General features: G+C 39.0%; 1 protein-coding gene across 2 annotated transcripts in view; it reads right to left on the bottom strand.

The window, feature by feature from the left end:
• The window catches only part of TENM1 (teneurin transmembrane protein 1), a 254,601-nt gene that overhangs the window by 124,025 nt on the left and 112,764 nt on the right, over positions 1–17,812 (bottom strand). For both annotated transcript variants that reach the window (XM_009275367.1, XM_019471028.1), the window contains exons 5-9: positions 12,112–12,264; positions 8,577–8,776; positions 6,919–7,129; positions 3,382–3,483; positions 2,116–2,310 (exon numbers count right to left, since the gene is read on the bottom strand). In XM_009275367.1, coding sequence (XP_009273642.1) covers positions 2,116–2,310; positions 3,382–3,483; positions 6,919–7,129; positions 8,577–8,776; positions 12,112–12,264 — 861 coding nt within the window. The remainder of the gene's footprint in view (positions 1–2,115; positions 2,311–3,381; positions 3,484–6,918; positions 7,130–8,576; positions 8,777–12,111; positions 12,265–17,812) is intronic.

The following is a 17,812-nucleotide window of genomic DNA, read 5'->3' as shown; positions in this document are numbered from 1 at the left end:
CTGAAAGAGGGGAATCAGTGTTTCTGGACAACGCATATCTTGCTAAGCATAGGACAAAAATGCTCAGCAATTTTCTCTCATCCTGAGACAGCTCTTTATTTTGCTGATCTTTTAAAATTAATTGAGTGACTCCATAAACAGTTTAAAAAGTATCACTCACTTTAGTAATGATAATCTGACAGGACAAATTCAAAGGACTGCCATAGCAATGAATACATGTAGCTACTGCTGTTCCCTGAAGAGTACATCTGTTACTATGTCTGCTATCTTAACAATATTGCTGTAATGCTAAACTCATATTTACATACAATAATGTAATCTGAATTCCTGACAGAATTACTTCCACTACTGCACAAGTTATGTTGTACGATACAGTAAACTGAACAGTCATGTCATGCACACACTGTTACAATAAAAACCCACTGTACCTGGTTGCGCAGGTTTGTTTCATCCACCCTATTTCTACATAATTCCACCTTTTTTTAAAATTTAAGTACGTCTCACTTTAAAAATCCAATGTTTTCATACTCTTCGTTGCAATAGCTGTCTGAGTACATTTATCTCAATTATATTTTTCAACCATTTTGCAGGATCATGTTATGGAAAGAAGCAAAGCAACTGAAAACAGCAGTCAGCCTCTCACCAGCTACAGGCTTGTTTGGCATCACGGCCTCAGTGAGTAAATCTGTGTATTAAGTGCTTTTTCCCATTTGGGTTTTCTCGTTTTTGTCCGTTTCTGAAATTACCAACAACTGAGTATGTCTGAAGCATTCTCTTGATCCTCCCTTTAAAAACCGTACCAGGTATGTCAAATCCATCAAATCCATCCTGGACATTTTTCTGACTAGAGAATTCGAGCCACATAAAAAGCCTCCTCTGCGTGCTACTCAAAAGAATTACCTAAATTTTATATAGCAGGAAGCACAAAGTATGCTGTCACTAGCTTCAGGCTAAGGGGACTAGTGAAAAATCATCAGATCAGGGCAAGCATGAAGAAGAGTTCTGCTTTCTGAGGCTATGCACAGGGGAAGAAAGTCAAAGCTGATGAGCTATCTCAGAAATGCTAACAGGCAAACGACAACTGCTTCTTTCTATAGATGAGGGCAGAGACACATTGGTACCGCAACCAGCAAAAGTGCAATTACTTGTTCTCAGAATTTCCCACTTTTTATTAGCCAAGCCTTAAAGGATGCCGGTTTAGTACCCTGAACACAGGCTCACAGTAAAAATGACATATGACAACAGAATTACACAATATGCTCTGGTAAACTGAAACTGTTTGCTGCTCCTTTGGCTTTATATTGTCAGTACGTTCCTCGCAGAAAAATCTAAGATGTAACAGAATGAAGAAAAGGAGAAGCTGATTACGATCTTCTGATTACTTTGGAGAACACCATATCATATTTTGTTTAAATGATCTTCTGACTGCCCTACCCTTAGCTTTTGGCCAAGTAAAAAAGTCTGCACAGGCTCTCTGACAGTGTGTTCTAAGGGACTGAGGTCACTGGCAGCAAGGAGGACTGGGGACGCCAGCCACCCTTCCTGAAAAAAGTATCTGGAGCCTGAGAGAAGAAAAGTGGAGTCAAACAAATCAAGATGGTCTCACAGCTTTCACAAAAAAAAAGGAATCCTTGCTTGCTGGGATGTTTTCCAGGAAACTCTTGGAGGATTGAGAATACACTGCTTGCTGAAAGGCAAAAACTTCCACCCAGTTCTGTTCTTGCTACTGAGATTCAGGAAATCATCCGAGAACTAGAGTCCTCCTGGACCGAAAGAGAAACTGAGTATTTCAGAGGACTGTCCATGCTACAATTATTAGATGGTCTTATTAGACAATGTTAAATAATTTTAATCTCTTAGAATAAAAATGTGAATCTTGGAAATTATGTGATCAGCTTCCACTGACTGTCACTGAGACCTGAATGCCTTTACCTTTGATAATTTTCTATCTTAACGTTACTTTCTATGAGACAGTAAAGGTGCTTTTGAGCAAAACGGTACTGCTTCACAGCAAGCTTCTCACATCTACGTGAGTTCTTAACTACCTTAAAACAGGTTAGGAGATTAAAGACAAAAATCAAACACCCTAACTATAGAGAGGGAAACTTCACAAACCTTCCTCACAAATCTCTCCTTTGTATCCAGGGACACAGATGCAGACGCCCATGATACAAGTACCATGGCCAAAGCAGGTTGGATCAATACACTGTTCTTCTGGAACATCACACTCTGGTCCTTTCCACCCATTTCGACACACACAGTGACCTTTCTCATATTCTCCGTTTCCGCTGCACAGCACTGGACAGGAATCTGAAGAAGGCAGATTGACCTTTTAAATGTATTTACATACTTACATAGATTAACATTTATTGCATTTATCATTCTGTAAAATTGCTTTTCCACTCCAGCCCCCCAGTCCTCCATTTGATTCAAGGGTTGTGACAGGCTGAAATCTTTGAACTAGGTAGTGCAGAAGTAACACAATGTCCTCGTCTCCTCAGTCTGCTTCACTAGCACACCTTAATTTTGACCTGAAATGGGATATCTTAGAAGATAAAAATAATTCCCTCCCCTTGATTGGCCTCTGCAGAAAATTTGCCGTGATGTCCGCTTATGATTTTCAGTAAGATTAATATTTCTTCCCTGTGAACTGAAGCAAGATACTGCCCTTTTCTTCTTTCTTCTAAGCAGACTTAACATTACTGAAGTTTTAGCCATTACTGATCTGCATGTAAACCAGCGATGTAGAAGTTTAGTTTTACAATCCAGTATCAATTTCTGAGCCAATCAAGCTCTTAAAAACTACAGTCAATCCTAAATTTGAGGAAACACTGGAAAACCATGAGAACTTCCAGACATCATACGCAGCAGATGATGGATAATACCGACAGAAATACCTGAAATGGAAATAAGCTCACTTACAATCTTTTTAGCATGTTTTTTGCCTCAGTGCTGGAAAACAGTCTAAGCTGCTTTAGGTTTCTTTTCGACACCCTATTCAAGTTAAGACCACAGAAGCATTTGACTTATTTATGCAATTTTCTCCAAAGTGAAACTGTTCGTCACTTTTAAATAACAGAAAACATTATGCTAAGCTAACACACTTATTAAAAAATGTATTTTATAATCATGGAGCGGATGCAAAGAGGGGTGGAGGAATCTATTAACTCTGAAAGTCAGGGAGAGCGAAGTGGTTGATGCATCTTCGCGCAAGTAGAGCATAAAGAAACTTTCTATGTGTGTGCCTGTACTGTATCTGCCATCTGGCTGGAAAAAGGAATTAAATCTCCTTTAATCACTTTGAATCTTTGCAAGCCCAGCAGTCATGCACCATAATCGTGATCCCTGTCATGCACTGTGGGTCAGTTAATATGAGATTACCTTTTGCACAGTCAGGACCAAGGAATCCCGGGAAACAGTGGCAGTGCCCCGAGATACATTCTCCATTCCCATTGCAATTAGTAGAGCAGTCATCCAGGATTTCTGTTTATTCAGAGAGTTGTGCACAAAGAAAAATACAAATTGGTTGAATTTGAATGAACGGCATCTTCATCTCACTCTGCGGGACACATCTCAACATACAAATAGGTGCAGAAGCAGTAAAAGGCCCATTTTCATTCACAGGGAGCACAAAACAAAATTCCTGTTCAAGCAGCTTACAAATATTAGATTTGTTCTTGACAGCTTCACGATAACAAGTGCATCATTTATATTACACCAAAAAACTTTTAAAGTAAGTGTTCATGTAAAATTTACCACCATTAAAAGCACTGCAAGAACCAGAGTATTTGCTGAAAAACGTCCACCTTAAACACTTTCTTTCATTGCTGAAGTAATTTGTTTGAAACCTGTTTATAGAGTAAATTGCCTTCTATGGTGTTCATTTGAACCATGTGAATTGAATTCCTTGGAGGAGGGTAGGATTTCCACTTCTATACAATCAGATGAAAAAAAAATAGTCTTTTGTACAGTGATGAAACTCAATGCAATAAAGGACTAAGAAGTAGATTTGAAGAAAAAAACCCCCACCTTCAATTCTGATCTTAAACTTGCCCATGTTTTATCACACAGCTTGGGACAGTAAACCACTTAACCTCACACATCTGGGGACAGGCTCATGTCTGTACATGGATTAGCTGTTTTGAATTTACACATGTATTTCCTACAGGAATTCAGTGGATTCACTGATTTATATGGGTGTTATGTAAAGAATATGAAGCAAATCCAAGGCTAAGATGCTCCCATGCGGAGTAGGTCACTCAGGCCAGCACTAGGACTGAGGGTCTCTGCAGCCCATGCAGGTGCTGTGCAGGACGAGAGAGGGGCTACAGAACAGTGGGAACTGAGACTATTTTATGGGCACATGCACTAATAGACGTGAGGAAGTACATCTGGCTATAGCAAGATGGGAAACATGACTCCTTTCCCACAAAATAATGATTGTTGGGGAAAAAGAAGAAAACCCAGATCCTTTTGAAGAGTATCTGTCCACGGCAAGTGATTTGGGAGGAGAAACTTTTCTCAAGAAAGGGCATACCATTGGAATATTTAATCTAATCAAATCTGATATACTTTTGAACTGAAACGTAACTTGTCAAAAGATGGATTATAAGCACATCCTACAACTAATATGAATAACTGAAATAAGTTTATTTTGATCTTATTTATGGGCACTTGGACAGATAAGGATTGGTTCCTCTTGAAAACTCCTACTGTTATTTAAAAAGTTCCTTTCGGGCTATCAGTTTATACTAAAGAACAGGCATTTGATACGTATCTATTCATCAGACATCCACAACCTGTACACGGATGTCTGTTTCAAGGTCAAAAAACCAGCTCGTTTTCAGAAGTAGGTTTTTTCACAGATATGCTGCTCATTATTAATTTTTACATATTACTGTTCATTATCAACTCTTCTCTTGCTCTATGTGTACACTTGCCTGTCTTCTCAGTTTTCCAGAATCACATGGTAAATGATCCCTATGTTGATCTGAAATGAAGAATTAATGGTTTGAAAAGTTACTTCCCCTCGATGCAATGTCCAGTTCGGGCTGGCCTTTATTCAGTCTACGAAAGTACTTGAGGCGTGCCAGATTTTGCATGCAAATTACCTCCCTCAAGGGAAAGTCTGATCAGAGCTTTAGCTGAAGTGTCAGCAACATCAATTTTGTACATAACTAACATTGAGCAACTTGAAATACTACCTAACGGACACTCATGAGGAGGGCATGACTGCTTCACACAGCCAACAGTAGCATACAGTAGAGATGGATCCAAGCTCTTGCTCTATTCTGAGTGTTTCAATCTGTGGTCCTGGTTGATTCCTTTGTCAGCAGAGATGTCAAATATGACTCCAGCCCAGTCTGGGGTAAGGAGTATGGCTCAAGGATTTTTTTTGTGGAAACCCCCAAAGAAACAACCAAGAACCATTATGCAAAGAAAAGTATGAGAAGAAGATACACAGGTTATGAAAACACAATAGCTAGCACTATTTTCAAATGCATCAGCAGTAGATTCTTGCAGCATGAACCCTTTTTTTCCCCAAAATGTCTTCTCGCAGCCATTTCTGAGATTGCGTATAAGGATTCCTGCTGTGGCTCTCACTGCTCCCCTCTGTACGACAGAGTCTGTTCTGCTTATTGGCCAGAGAAGGGATGGACAACTTCTTTTTCACCAAATGTAACAAGAACCAAACCGCAGCATTCAGTTTCATCTTTTTTTTTTTTTTTTTTTTGAGAGGGTATGTTACTTAACCATGAAATATTGGTTAAACCCTCCTGTATAAACACTGCTGTCTTACAGTAGAAATAAACAAGGGGGCAGGTATTTGGATTCTGATCTGGACTGGAGTTTGGCCAGGTTTTACGCTCTTCATAGAGCATCTGCGAAGATGCTTCATAAATTGCTTGAATATTATTTTCTCATATGGCATTGAATAATGGCATTTTTTCTTGCTTGTAAAAGATTCACTTTTCTGAACAGAGCACATATGAACTTTTAAACAAAAAACAGTCATTACAATTCTATCTCAATTTCTAAATTATTTTCCTGCAAGTCCTTCAAATCTTGGTATTTGAATCATACTGTCCTGCTCTGCAAGGTGTTTACCATCAAGTAAAAATAGCATCCAATTGTTCTAAAGAGCAGATGGCATGTCCATTACTAGTAAAGACATCTTGCTAAACATATGGCAGAACAGGTTAACTAAAGGGCATAGTGGTTAAAGTCTTGCAGCAAACCGAGACCGTCATAAATACAACACTTTACCTAAATTTAAATTCCAAAGAAACCCTACGTGTGAGCACTGCTCACTAACAACCCTAGAGTTGCAAACATTTGTCCACCTATATGTATTAAAAAGGCAGCAGGGATTTGATATGTCACCAGGACACTGTCTCCTATATTTGCCTTCTGTGTTCCAAACAAAATGGTGCATTCGAATAAACGTATAAAGCAACAGCATCCATCCATCAAACAACAATCACAACCAAATCCACAAAAGCTGCCTTTTAGATTTTCTAACTGACTAAAATACAGGAAATAAGAACTTAAAGCCTGGATAATTTTAGTAGGATTTATGGTTCCTATGTAAATAGAGGGCAGACATAATCTCTTTTACTTTGAGCAAGATAACACCAGAAATTACTCAAGCATTTAAGCTATTGTATAGCTTACACACATGAAAACTTCACGCTTAATTAATTTGATAACATCCATCTTTAATACACAAATATTGCTGTTTGTCTAATATTGGCATAAACATGAAGTTGCTCCACTGAGGTTAATTAAACTAAGCTGAAATAAAACATATTTAAGAGAATACTTAAGAGAAGCTAGAATCAAGGTCAATAATTTCTTTTCAAATACAGCTTTCCAATGTAATAATCAGAATAACAATTTTATCGTAATTGTTCTTACCAATCGCTGTAGTTAGTACAAACACTTGCTCCACTTTCTTTCCATCATTGTAGAATGCCATATGCCAAGCTCCTTGATCCATATACTCAATGAAACCTGTCTCTTGCAGTGAAGTTAAGATCAGATTCCTGGGAGCTTGCTGAGGCTCCTCTGAGTTTTTTGGTTCCTGTTTAATTAACTGCTTTCCATCCATCAGTTTTACAAAATCAAACTGAAATAATAATGAGCAAAAATTAACCACCTAGCAAATTTTTATGAATCTACTCTGCATGTCTCATTCAAACAGGAATAAACAGTTGAAATCTTAAGAGGAATTGCCTGACTGATTAAATATTCACCAATGTGGACAGCAGTTGCATAACCTAGTCTATTTAGCTTCAGTTTCCATATAAAAAGCATTATGTTAGGTCAGAAATCTGGCATCAAATCTTGCTGTTTGCTATGGCAGGGTAAATTCAGACTTGCTGCACTAAATACAGCAGATTTACTTCAAAAATTACATCTCTTTAATGGGAATAATTCCAAAATTCCCAAGCTGTAGTGCCTACGTTATGCAGTGATTCATCTCAAATGCCAAGAACAGATTAAAGAACCTTTTGTTCTATACCATATTTTAAAATTTGTCCCTTAATACCAATATTGTATATCAAAACCTAAATATACTTTTTATTTGTATCTAATTTTATTAATGCAAATAAGTACCTATTTTTACATGGAAGTTCTTAATACCTAACCAAGTTGATGCTGACAACTTTAAGACCAGTTAACCTCAGAGCATGAGAGATGTAAACCTTTCTATGAATCCCTGTTCAAGAAATATATATATTTCTCTAGGTTTTTCTAGGCATTCTGATTTTCATTAAAGTTCAACTTCAGCTCAGCTGAAGACTCAGCTTCAATTAAAGTCAATGACAGCTAAAAGTGCTTATTTCTAAAATCAAAACTCTAGTAAGTAATTTTTGAGGTTAGACTAGATGATCTCCAGAGGTCCCTTCTAAACAATCTTCCCATGATTCCATACATAAGTTTATCACACTCTATGGAGTGTAATCCTGCTATAAGAAACGTGAAAAATCTATTATCCATAGAAATGACAGTTTCATACGCCACATACATTAAGCCTAAAAAAAAAAGTTGAATGTGACCAGCAATATTGCATATTCTTATTGCTTAGCTAGGTTTTCTCCTGCAAGATCCCTAGGAGTAAACACTCAAAAATAATCTTCATATTAGAAACCAGAAACAGCTTTTTTTTTTCCTATTAACTCTTTATACTGACTATGTCATCCATTTGTTTTGATGAAGTCGTAAAAAGATTAAAGCATTTTCAAATGATCTGGTACTTCATCCTACTGCCTCCGCAAAGAGGATGCTGGGGATGCACAGCAGCACAGCGTGTACCTGTCCAGCCTCCCGGACAGTCACATCACAGTGGTCACAACTGCTGACCTTTCTGGCATGACACTGTCCCTTCCTCTGAGAGAGCGTGGCTTGAGGGTATAGCTAGACCTCAGTAGGAGAAAGGGATAAACAGTCTGCTTTTTGTGGTTGCAGCCAGTCCCTTCCTCCCTCCCTGCTTTGAAAGCGCATTGTGAACGTTCGCATCCACCGCTGTTTGAAAATGTAAGCATGATAGAATTAGTATTATTGCTAATTACCTGAGTGTGAGTAGGTGGAATGTTTCTTCTGCCATAAATTCCCAGCAAAGAATCCTTCGCCAGTGAAATGTTAAATTTCAGGTACATGGGGTGATGTATAGTAATCTGAAAGCGCCAGAATAAACCAGGGGGGATCGTCTGCATAACTTGTGCTCCAATCTCAACTTCTCCTGTGTCTATGGCCCGTCCCTTCTGAAACACTAATTTTCCAGAAACAAACAAAACAATCAGTTGCGTATTCACGGTGGGTGAAGATAATAGGTCGCGAGGTATAAACATGCCTTAGATATATCGGAATATATTGAAAACAACCTCTAAAGGGAGGACGTTTCACTGAAACCATTGCATTTTTTATTCAACTAGTTGAAAAACACAAATAAACTCACATGCAATATTTACGACAACAGGCGTCACAGCGCATTTTTGCCCTGGAAATCTTGGAACGCTTTACTGAATATAAAAAGGTAGAAGTGCTGCTGCGTAAACCACGGTCTTTACCTATCAGCTATGCAAACAAAACCCATTCAGCTGAGAACGCACCGAGAGAACGCATACTGAAAGTATGCAGTTGCAGCATCTCTCTCTTTCAAACACTATTTTTCCAGACAACCACACAGCATGAAAAGGCTACTGTAAGAGCCATGTCTGAAGTGCATGTTTTCATATTCACTGAGCCACTGTGCTTTCTTTATAGAAAAAGAATTTAGCTCTGTTTCTATGCTTAATTGAACTAAGCAGGTATTTGGCCGTTCAAAAAAGGTATCTAAAGATACACTGTTCACAGACTATCCTCGTATACGTCCTTGCTCTTTCTTGAAAAAGTCCAAAATAAGCTTTTAAAATTACACTGCTGCAATACAAGTTCTGTTCTTGGTCTAAAAACATCTTTCTCATAACAACATTTTTCTTATGACAAAGTATAATTTGTATTATACTTGTACAGCTCCCAATTTTGCCAGCTGGTATTAATTCTTCCCTGTTCTTTCTAAGCACACTTTCCTTGCAAGTCTAAAACAGAAGATAGATTCCTAATCACAGGTTTCTTTTCGCTTCAAGAAAGTAAAACTCTGCACAGTGTGGTGCCAATTATCTTCACAAGAAAGTACCCATATGCTGATTATTACTGATCCTGAAACAATCAGTCTCCCTGTACTCCCCTGGTAAATACCAGCATCAATAGGATGTCTGAGTTTTTAATCACATTACTACATATTAAAATGTTAACTCATAGCCGTGGGTCAGTGTGTTATAAAATGACTTCTTAAAGAAATCTGACTTGCTGGTTTGTAAACTTGATTTTCATTAAAAGATTAGTTAAAATATATGCTTTCAAAGTCTGGCAAAGCATTCTGCGCTGCTGCATTGAGTTGGGAAAATGGGAGGTCACAATATCTGACAGTAGTTATTTATCCCTGTGAAATTACATCAGAGGCTTCAAGTTTACAGGCAAAGTATCAACTTTCTGTGATATCCTGCTGTAGTGAAAGGAGTTGCCTGTTACCAAATCTTCCTTCCCAGCACATCTACATGGAGAATTCGGTATGAGCACTGGGAATCAAATTACTTATATATGTCAAAAGTGATGGAAAGAAATAAAACCAGCAGAAATTAGCCACAGCCAGACTATGCATGTACAAATGCCGGGTACTAAGTCCACATGATTTTTCTTGTGTTTTCCCAAGTGTATACTCCTTGTTAGCATACACCCTGGCTTACAGGTTACCCCCAAAAGGTGAAAGGGGACAAGTGGGACAACAGTCTAGCTATATTCAAGACTGACCTCTCAAACTGCTGGATAAGCCCTCAGCGAAGTGGCTCTGCTACCACAGCCCTCCATGCTTTAGTGTCGAGGGGGAATTGTGTAGCCACACAAGACATTGGGATTGCCTGGGGTAAGGCAGGTGGTTTTTTACCTACTACACTGAGTCTCTATTGACTCACGTATTTTTTTCTCTGTTCTCTAGCATCTGATTTTTGATGTTTTTCCTGCACATCCTCCTTTGGAAGCCAAATGCTTTGGAAGAACTTTTATTAAATCTGTAATATATTGACAAAGTGATTTAATGTAGTTGAGAAGAACTATTTGAGATATTTTCCATGGTGCACCAGGACAAAAATACAAAAGTGTATAAAACATTTACTGCAATTCACTACCGATCCATTCTAAGGGACAAAATAATGGGTAACATCATCGTCTCCTTACATATATTTCTATTGCTCATTTATCTAATATGATCTCTATCCAGTTGTGCCACATTGATTTGTAAAACTATTAATGTGAGATGTAATCTTCCTTCTGGAGGGACTGGTACAACAACATCCCACCTTGTCTCATATTTACAGTCATAGATCTTACCTGGCATACACAAAATCAGATCACTGCTCTGCTCTAAAATTTGAAAGCTCTGGAAATCTCCTATCATTGCAGAGCTCTCAGTAGAATTTTACCTTCCTCCTAACGACTGGAAAGACTAGGGTTCATATTCTACTCCCATTCTAGGGTTCATATTCTACTCCCATTCACTGTTCTCTGATCTAATCTGATTTATCCACTTTTTCTGAGTATCATAAAAAGAAATGGGAGGGCCATCTGCTTCTTACAGTCAGAAAGCATCATCATTGTGGTCAATGGGAAGCATGGGCCACACTGGAGTAGGTGATTTAACAACATTAAATGACAGGACTTGAGAGAAAGGAATTGTGCATCTCGGAGGCAGTCCTGCTCTCTGGCTGCACAGTCCCCTCCTTTCCTATGCCAGCTCTGGCACTTCTCTGCCCCTTCAGAAGAGCCGGTTCAGCCACTTACACGGCAGAAGACTATTCGCGTTTTTTAAAGAAGCCATTTTCTGCTGCCATAGTGAACTGACACGTCTTGGTCACGCATGAGACAATCCCTGCAGTGGGCAGGGGGACACAGGGAGCTGCACGGCACGGGGAGAGAGCTGGGGCAGAGCAGGACAGTCCCCCCGGCAGCAGGGAGCTGCCAGACTGGCTCAGGCATTTTGTGAAACCTCAGTAGATTCCTGCGAGCTGATTCACTATGACCAGTTAAGCCAGGATGTGACAGGATGCTGTATTTTAGCTTACACCTTCCAGAACTGGACGCCTTTAAAAGCATTAAGATTTCTACCCTTCTGCATATTCTGACCTGTCAGTACAAAGGGTTTCAATTTGCCTAAGACTAACTTTGGTCTGCAAGACAGGCACAGCATCAAGCCCTTTGCGCAAACGGGAATAAGGAGAATACGGTCTCACTTCCCCTGTCTTAAGACAGAAGCCAAATGCTCTAATCTCTCTTCTCTCACAAAAGAAGGGCTATTGAACATTACCTTCCTAATGGCTTGGCTCGGTTGCTAATTCCAGTGAGAGTTCTGCTAAAGGAAACAATCTGGTTATGGGCTTTTGATACCTGTTTTAAAATTATACTAGAGAAGATAGAACCTGAACTCAAAATACTGTCAAACTGTAGCAAATACAGAATCTGAACAGTCGTAATGTTTAAATATTCGTAATCTGTCTTCTCATTCACACATACCTTTTTTTTCCGCTTTATCAGAAACTTTTCCTCCGATTGGTGAGTAAGTACTATCCATGGATTCTGTTCCTTTATTTCCTTTGCTAACTCCATTTTCATATAGCTGCCCTTCAACAGGCTGTAGTTGCCAGGTTAAACCAAACAAGTGTACTGCTGCAAAAAAGTGAAGACCAATTAATGGATGTCTAAGCTATAGCACCTTCAGTCAGACTAAGAAAGAATGCTATGACCCAGTTTCTGCAAAATCAAGTATTACTTCGTTCTGCTGGTAATAAATCAGAATTTCAAGGGGTCTAATGAGCAATTTACTATTTTACCGTAAAACTCAATGTTTAATTAGTTTCCACACTTTCTTTTGGAGCTCAGCCAGGTCAGGGTGATGAATTTCTACAGCAATTAATGGAAATACTTGCAATTAAAAGGATAACAGCTGAATGAATTTAACAATGTGTGACAGATTCTAATGCTACATCAATGTTGTCCCTCAGCTTTCAACTGTCAAAGAGCTCAGTTTATTGACTAAAGCGCTGCCACCAAGTAAAACTTCTCACCTTTCCAACCCAGTTCTAAGTGAAACTGTGCCCCCCGCATTCCCAAGTCTTTTCACTTAGGTTAAACATTAGTAAAAACACTGACTCCGTAGATTTACTCTAGAATTACACTGCAGATAAAAAAATGGCTCTAGATCTAAAATACAACACATATTAACAGAAATATAGTTGTTATTCATGTACGCACTGGAAAATCTACTAAATTAATCGTTTTAGGAAGTTACAAACTATCCTTATTACCACACATGGGGGCTGCCTACTCCACTTTGCCTGCACAGCCATTCACTTTTTCTGCTTTCCTTTCCGTTGTTTCTGATCTGAGGCATCGAAAGATGGTAGGAGAAAGACAACAACAGAGGATCTTATTTTAAGCATAATACAATAGTACTGCAGTCATTCTAGACAATTACCTAGGTCTTACTGAGGAGGGCAAATTCTTCCAAGGAAGAGGTCACCTTAGTGTTGAAGTAACTCAGCAGGGAGAACTGATGACCCACTAAAATATGGATTGAGGATACCCCCCACAGAGAAGCTGAAATTGTCACATAAAGAGCAAAACCCGAGTAGCAGGCCCTTTAGCTACATGCAGCAATTTGCACTGAGTAGGATCTGCCCACAGTGGGAGCCTAAGAGGCAATATATTTGCTCTTCCTGAATCGTGTAGGAACCTCAGAGACTCTCAGGAGAAGTAAGTGTGATCTAGAATGGGTCTTGCACTTAGCAAGTACATTGTTTTCTTTTGCACTTGCACGTACTTTAAGGAAAAAAAAAATCTCAAATACAAACAGGAAACCTAGAGTCCATTATCTATTTTCTATGTGTTTGCTCACAAGCCTCCCTTGCATGCTGAAAAGTTAAATTATAAAGCAAAACCCCATGCCTTCAATGGGCTCCTGCAAGGGCTTGCCAAAACTACCACAGGAATGCAAAGCTGCCAAACTACAATCATTAATTCCAGATCTGTGCACTCCTTGATCACCCAGCCACAGATACATGATCCAAACCAAGCAAATGAGAGCATTTCTGTCAAATTAGTGAAGTGACAGTATTTGAAACACACTTATATTTTTAATATTGGCTCCAGGAGAAGTGAGCCAAATTTACTGAATTCTCAAACCACTGCTTCACCATCAGATCTGGGCTCTGGAGACGCACCACTGGACAGTAAATTCGCACTCCCCAGAAGAGATACTAGAAGCTTACTCCAGTGTTAGTGGTGAGATCTCAAGCCAGAGGCTTGCCTGGATTGCTTCATATTCCATGGACTTGAAATCATCAAGGGACCATGCTAATACTTTGAAAAGGATCTTGCAGTCAGATCACACAGACCTAAGCTCTGATCTTTGAGCTTATTAACGCAGGACAGATTACTTCTACGTACAGAAGGTACAACAAAAATCAACACGCCTTGACTTCTCTAGAGCAGGCGGCTCTTGCTCCTGGCTTGAGCTTCTGGACATTATTATGATTTAAGGAGTTAATAACAACAAAAAGGAACAAACTTCAGTGGGATTGATAACTAATGAATGTACATTTCATTTATACTAATGCAAATAATTATATCAGCACTTGAAACAGATCAACACTAGATGCAAAACATAACTGCACACATCAATAAACTTTTAGTGGTTACAGAATCATGAATATAATCTAGTTGCTTTCTTACACTATTTCCATTGTTGCTATTAATCATTTCCTAAGACAGCATTTGCATGTGCTGCAGAGGGTACGTCACAAAGCAAAGACTGAATATGTAATGCACCTTTTTCCTTACTATATGTCTTTTCCAGATTACATACACTAAGCACTTTGTCATCCATTCGCACCAATTCATATAGTTTTCTTGCTTTGTCTTCCTTCAGGCTGGGGAAGCGCTGCTGTTTTTATAATTCGTGCCAAAGCTTGGCAAGCTAGCAAAAACTATTATTATGTATGTTTGGCAGTCAGTTTCCTCCCTGAGAAACACCAACTGCATTGTAGAGATGATGGTCTCTGCCAGCCTTGGACTTCCAGTCTGTGGGAGATGACACGGGATACTGGTAGACCAGCTTTACGTTAAACAATGTGCAAGACCGAGTGTTTGAACAACAAAGCACATCGCTATGAAAATAAGGTCTGCTTGACTTAAACTGAATGACTTCTATCACTGTAGAAACCTGGTCATCTTGCAATCTTAAAATCAATCCGATTTTCATTACATTAGCTATAGCTCTTGAGAAATTACCTTCAGATCCAGGTATCGCTCTGGTAATAACCAGACCACATACACCAGTAAAGCCATTAATTCTTAGAGATACCTTTTTCAGAAGTTAACTACAGGGAATAATAAATGTTTATTTAGCAGACACCGAGTCTTACCTTGCCTCTTCATTTTCTGTGATACTTTTCTTTTACCTAGAGTATACATAATTCCTACAAAGCTTGTGTTTCCTACAACATATGTACATCATGTTTTAAGTATACAGATATTTCACCAAATAAGATTAAATAAAACTTTCAAATCTCTCTCTCTCAAATCTCTTTAGAAATAAGTAGGCATGTACTGAATTTCATTAAAAAGCTCAAAAGAACTTCTCTTTTGAGTCACTCTCTCTTTGATTTTTCTAGTGGATTTCCGGCTTTTGCTTTTCCCCTTTTACACAAAGCGGCACAGAAAATGCTGTGGAATTCAACAGTGGGCCACAGTGTCTTTTCCCACAGCATAAATCCATTTGTAAGATTCTCAGCTGTATTTCCCATGTGTAGTGCCCAGATATAAGGCCCTACTCCACAGACCAAGTAGAAGATGACACCCTCACGCTGTCCAACTTAGGACTGGGCTGGGTAAAAAGGAGGGATATTCACATTCTGATGAAGGTCTCTGCCCTTTCCTCAAAGTTCAGCCTTCCAGACTGATGTTTACACAAAAAGACCTTGACTGCAGTACTTTTGAGGGCTGGCCATTGACTAACAGTACCAAACCCCACCATTATGACTAAAGATGCATTACTGGATGTAGCTCAAGTTCCCACAGAACACAAAAAACAGCTTTTGAGGTTTGATGACTACACTGGTATTACAGAAAAAGCAAAAGCTATTCTGGCTCTGCCTACCTGGCATTCCAGAAAAATCCTGCAATCAGATACCCTGTATTTTGCAGCACCTAAAATACCTCAGCTACTGGTAGGGTGTGTAAGGTCATTGGTGAACTGCTACAGCTTCAAGCAAAAACCAAGGACTACCAGGCAAGCGGAGATTAAACAGCTTGTTAGCAGCATCAGTATGCTTCACAATTGCAAAATTCATACTTTAAGCTAGGAGGGGCTGCGGTGAGTCACCAGGAGCATCGGCCCATAACATCCCCTCATCCGGGCCTACCTGAACCTCTCGACGAAAAACTGAGTGCCAATATTCTCCCTGCTGGTAGCAACCGCGCTTCTTTACCTGGCATTCTTGAACTTCCAACTTGATTTCTCTGTTTCCTTGGTTCTTCCATCCTACTGCAAAGCTCATCTGAAAAGATATTCTTTCTTGGCTTGCTTGAACCTCCAGTATATTCCCCTTTCTATCATTACATTATTACTTTGCTCTGTGTTATTTATGAGTTGCATTCTGCCACGAGCAGAGTTGTACGTTGCTTTCACTGAGGTGATCTGGAGGCAGGCAAAAATATCTGAGGGCAAAATTTGACTTTCTTTACATAATGTTTGGAGATAGAGCTTATACGATGGATGCCACCATACTTATATTTCATTTATATTTTATTAGGTAGCCCTGTTTAATTCAAAGTTTCAGATAAAATTGTAACACAAAAGTGGACATAGAGGTTGTTTTTTTTTTAACAAGATACATTATGGATCTTATTGCAGATGCTAAAGATGTAGTCAGTGGAGCTAAAGAGACTGGAGGATGCCACAGGATTAAGCTTCTTCCTCAGTCACATCGCCCTTGCCAGGCTGCACAGTGGAGCTGCTCAGGGTAACTTTAAATGACCTCCTTCTCGAATACTGAAGATTCTACTCGTAGTACAGAGCTTGGCTAATTTATTATGCTTCTTAGGTAAAAAATAATTATTAGGTATAAAACAGATCTTTTGCAGAAGAATATAAATTAAAGGCCTCTTCCTCTACCTTCCCATAAATTTCCTTCATGGAACAATGACATGAAAAGCTAGCGTGACTTCATGCTGCCTAAGGGATTTTCCCTATCCAGAGGCAGGTTTTTGGTTGCTTCACATTAGTGCTGTAAGTGAAACCAGTCGGGCCCTGTTCGGAACCAAAGCTTGGGTCTTTACCTCTGAAGTAAATGGCCGGATTGCTTATTTTGTTTAACATTTAAAAAAAAGAAACCGACACTTCCAGATAAATTATCTCAGTCCCCGCAATTCTATGGCATACTTGAGTAAATATTCACAAATATATAAGCATTTTTTTCAGAACTCGCTTTGTAAACTGGATTAACCCGCCATCTGCTACGAAGCCAATGATCTAATTTAATTTATTCTTATCTACCTTCTGTGTAAGCACAGCTTGTCAACTCCTGTGCTACACGTTTGGCAGAATATGAATAAGAGCCTTGGCTCCAGTGCAAAAGAGACTCTCAGTAGTGAGGAGATGTCAAAAAAGTCCTGTGCAATAAGTACTTATCAACCCACAAGACGAACTTCAGAGGACAAAAATCCTACAAATGTGAAGTCTCTCCAAATTGCTGACCTCCACTTAAGGCTTTTGTTTGGCTTTCTCTGCTGTTCCCAGTTATTTTACAAAATCTCAGTAGATCATCCCCCTGAAACCTAGACTTTAGAAGAGCTGTAGTAGAATGTATACTTTCTGCACCTGCTCTGACCAAGTGCCAGAAAAGTATTTATTTTCTATAACTGCTAGCAGGTTCTGCTTATAAAACTGGATTTCACTGTGGCATGAAGCCACGGCTGCATCAGTGCCTCAGTTCCAGCTGGGCGCTGTAAAGGTGAAGCAACGTGAAAACACCTGAACACAAATAAGAGTCAGAATCAAAGTTCTGATCCTGACCTACAGAAGGGGTGTTCTTCTTTTGTAAACTCATTTTGTAAATAAAATGCTATGTCATTCTGCTCTAACCAAATTTGAAAATTTGAGACTGTTAATATTTGATTGTCTTAAGAATCTTTTTTTTTTTTTTTTTTTAAATCC

This window comes from Aptenodytes forsteri, unplaced genomic scaffold (genome assembly GCF_000699145.1).
Source record: "Aptenodytes forsteri isolate BGI_AS27 unplaced genomic scaffold, ASM69914v1 Scaffold143, whole genome shotgun sequence".
NCBI lineage: Eukaryota > Metazoa > Chordata > Aves > Sphenisciformes > Spheniscidae > Aptenodytes > Aptenodytes forsteri.
The sequence above is the reverse complement of the archived record's forward strand: the minus strand, read 5'-3'. Positions and strand labels throughout refer to the sequence as shown.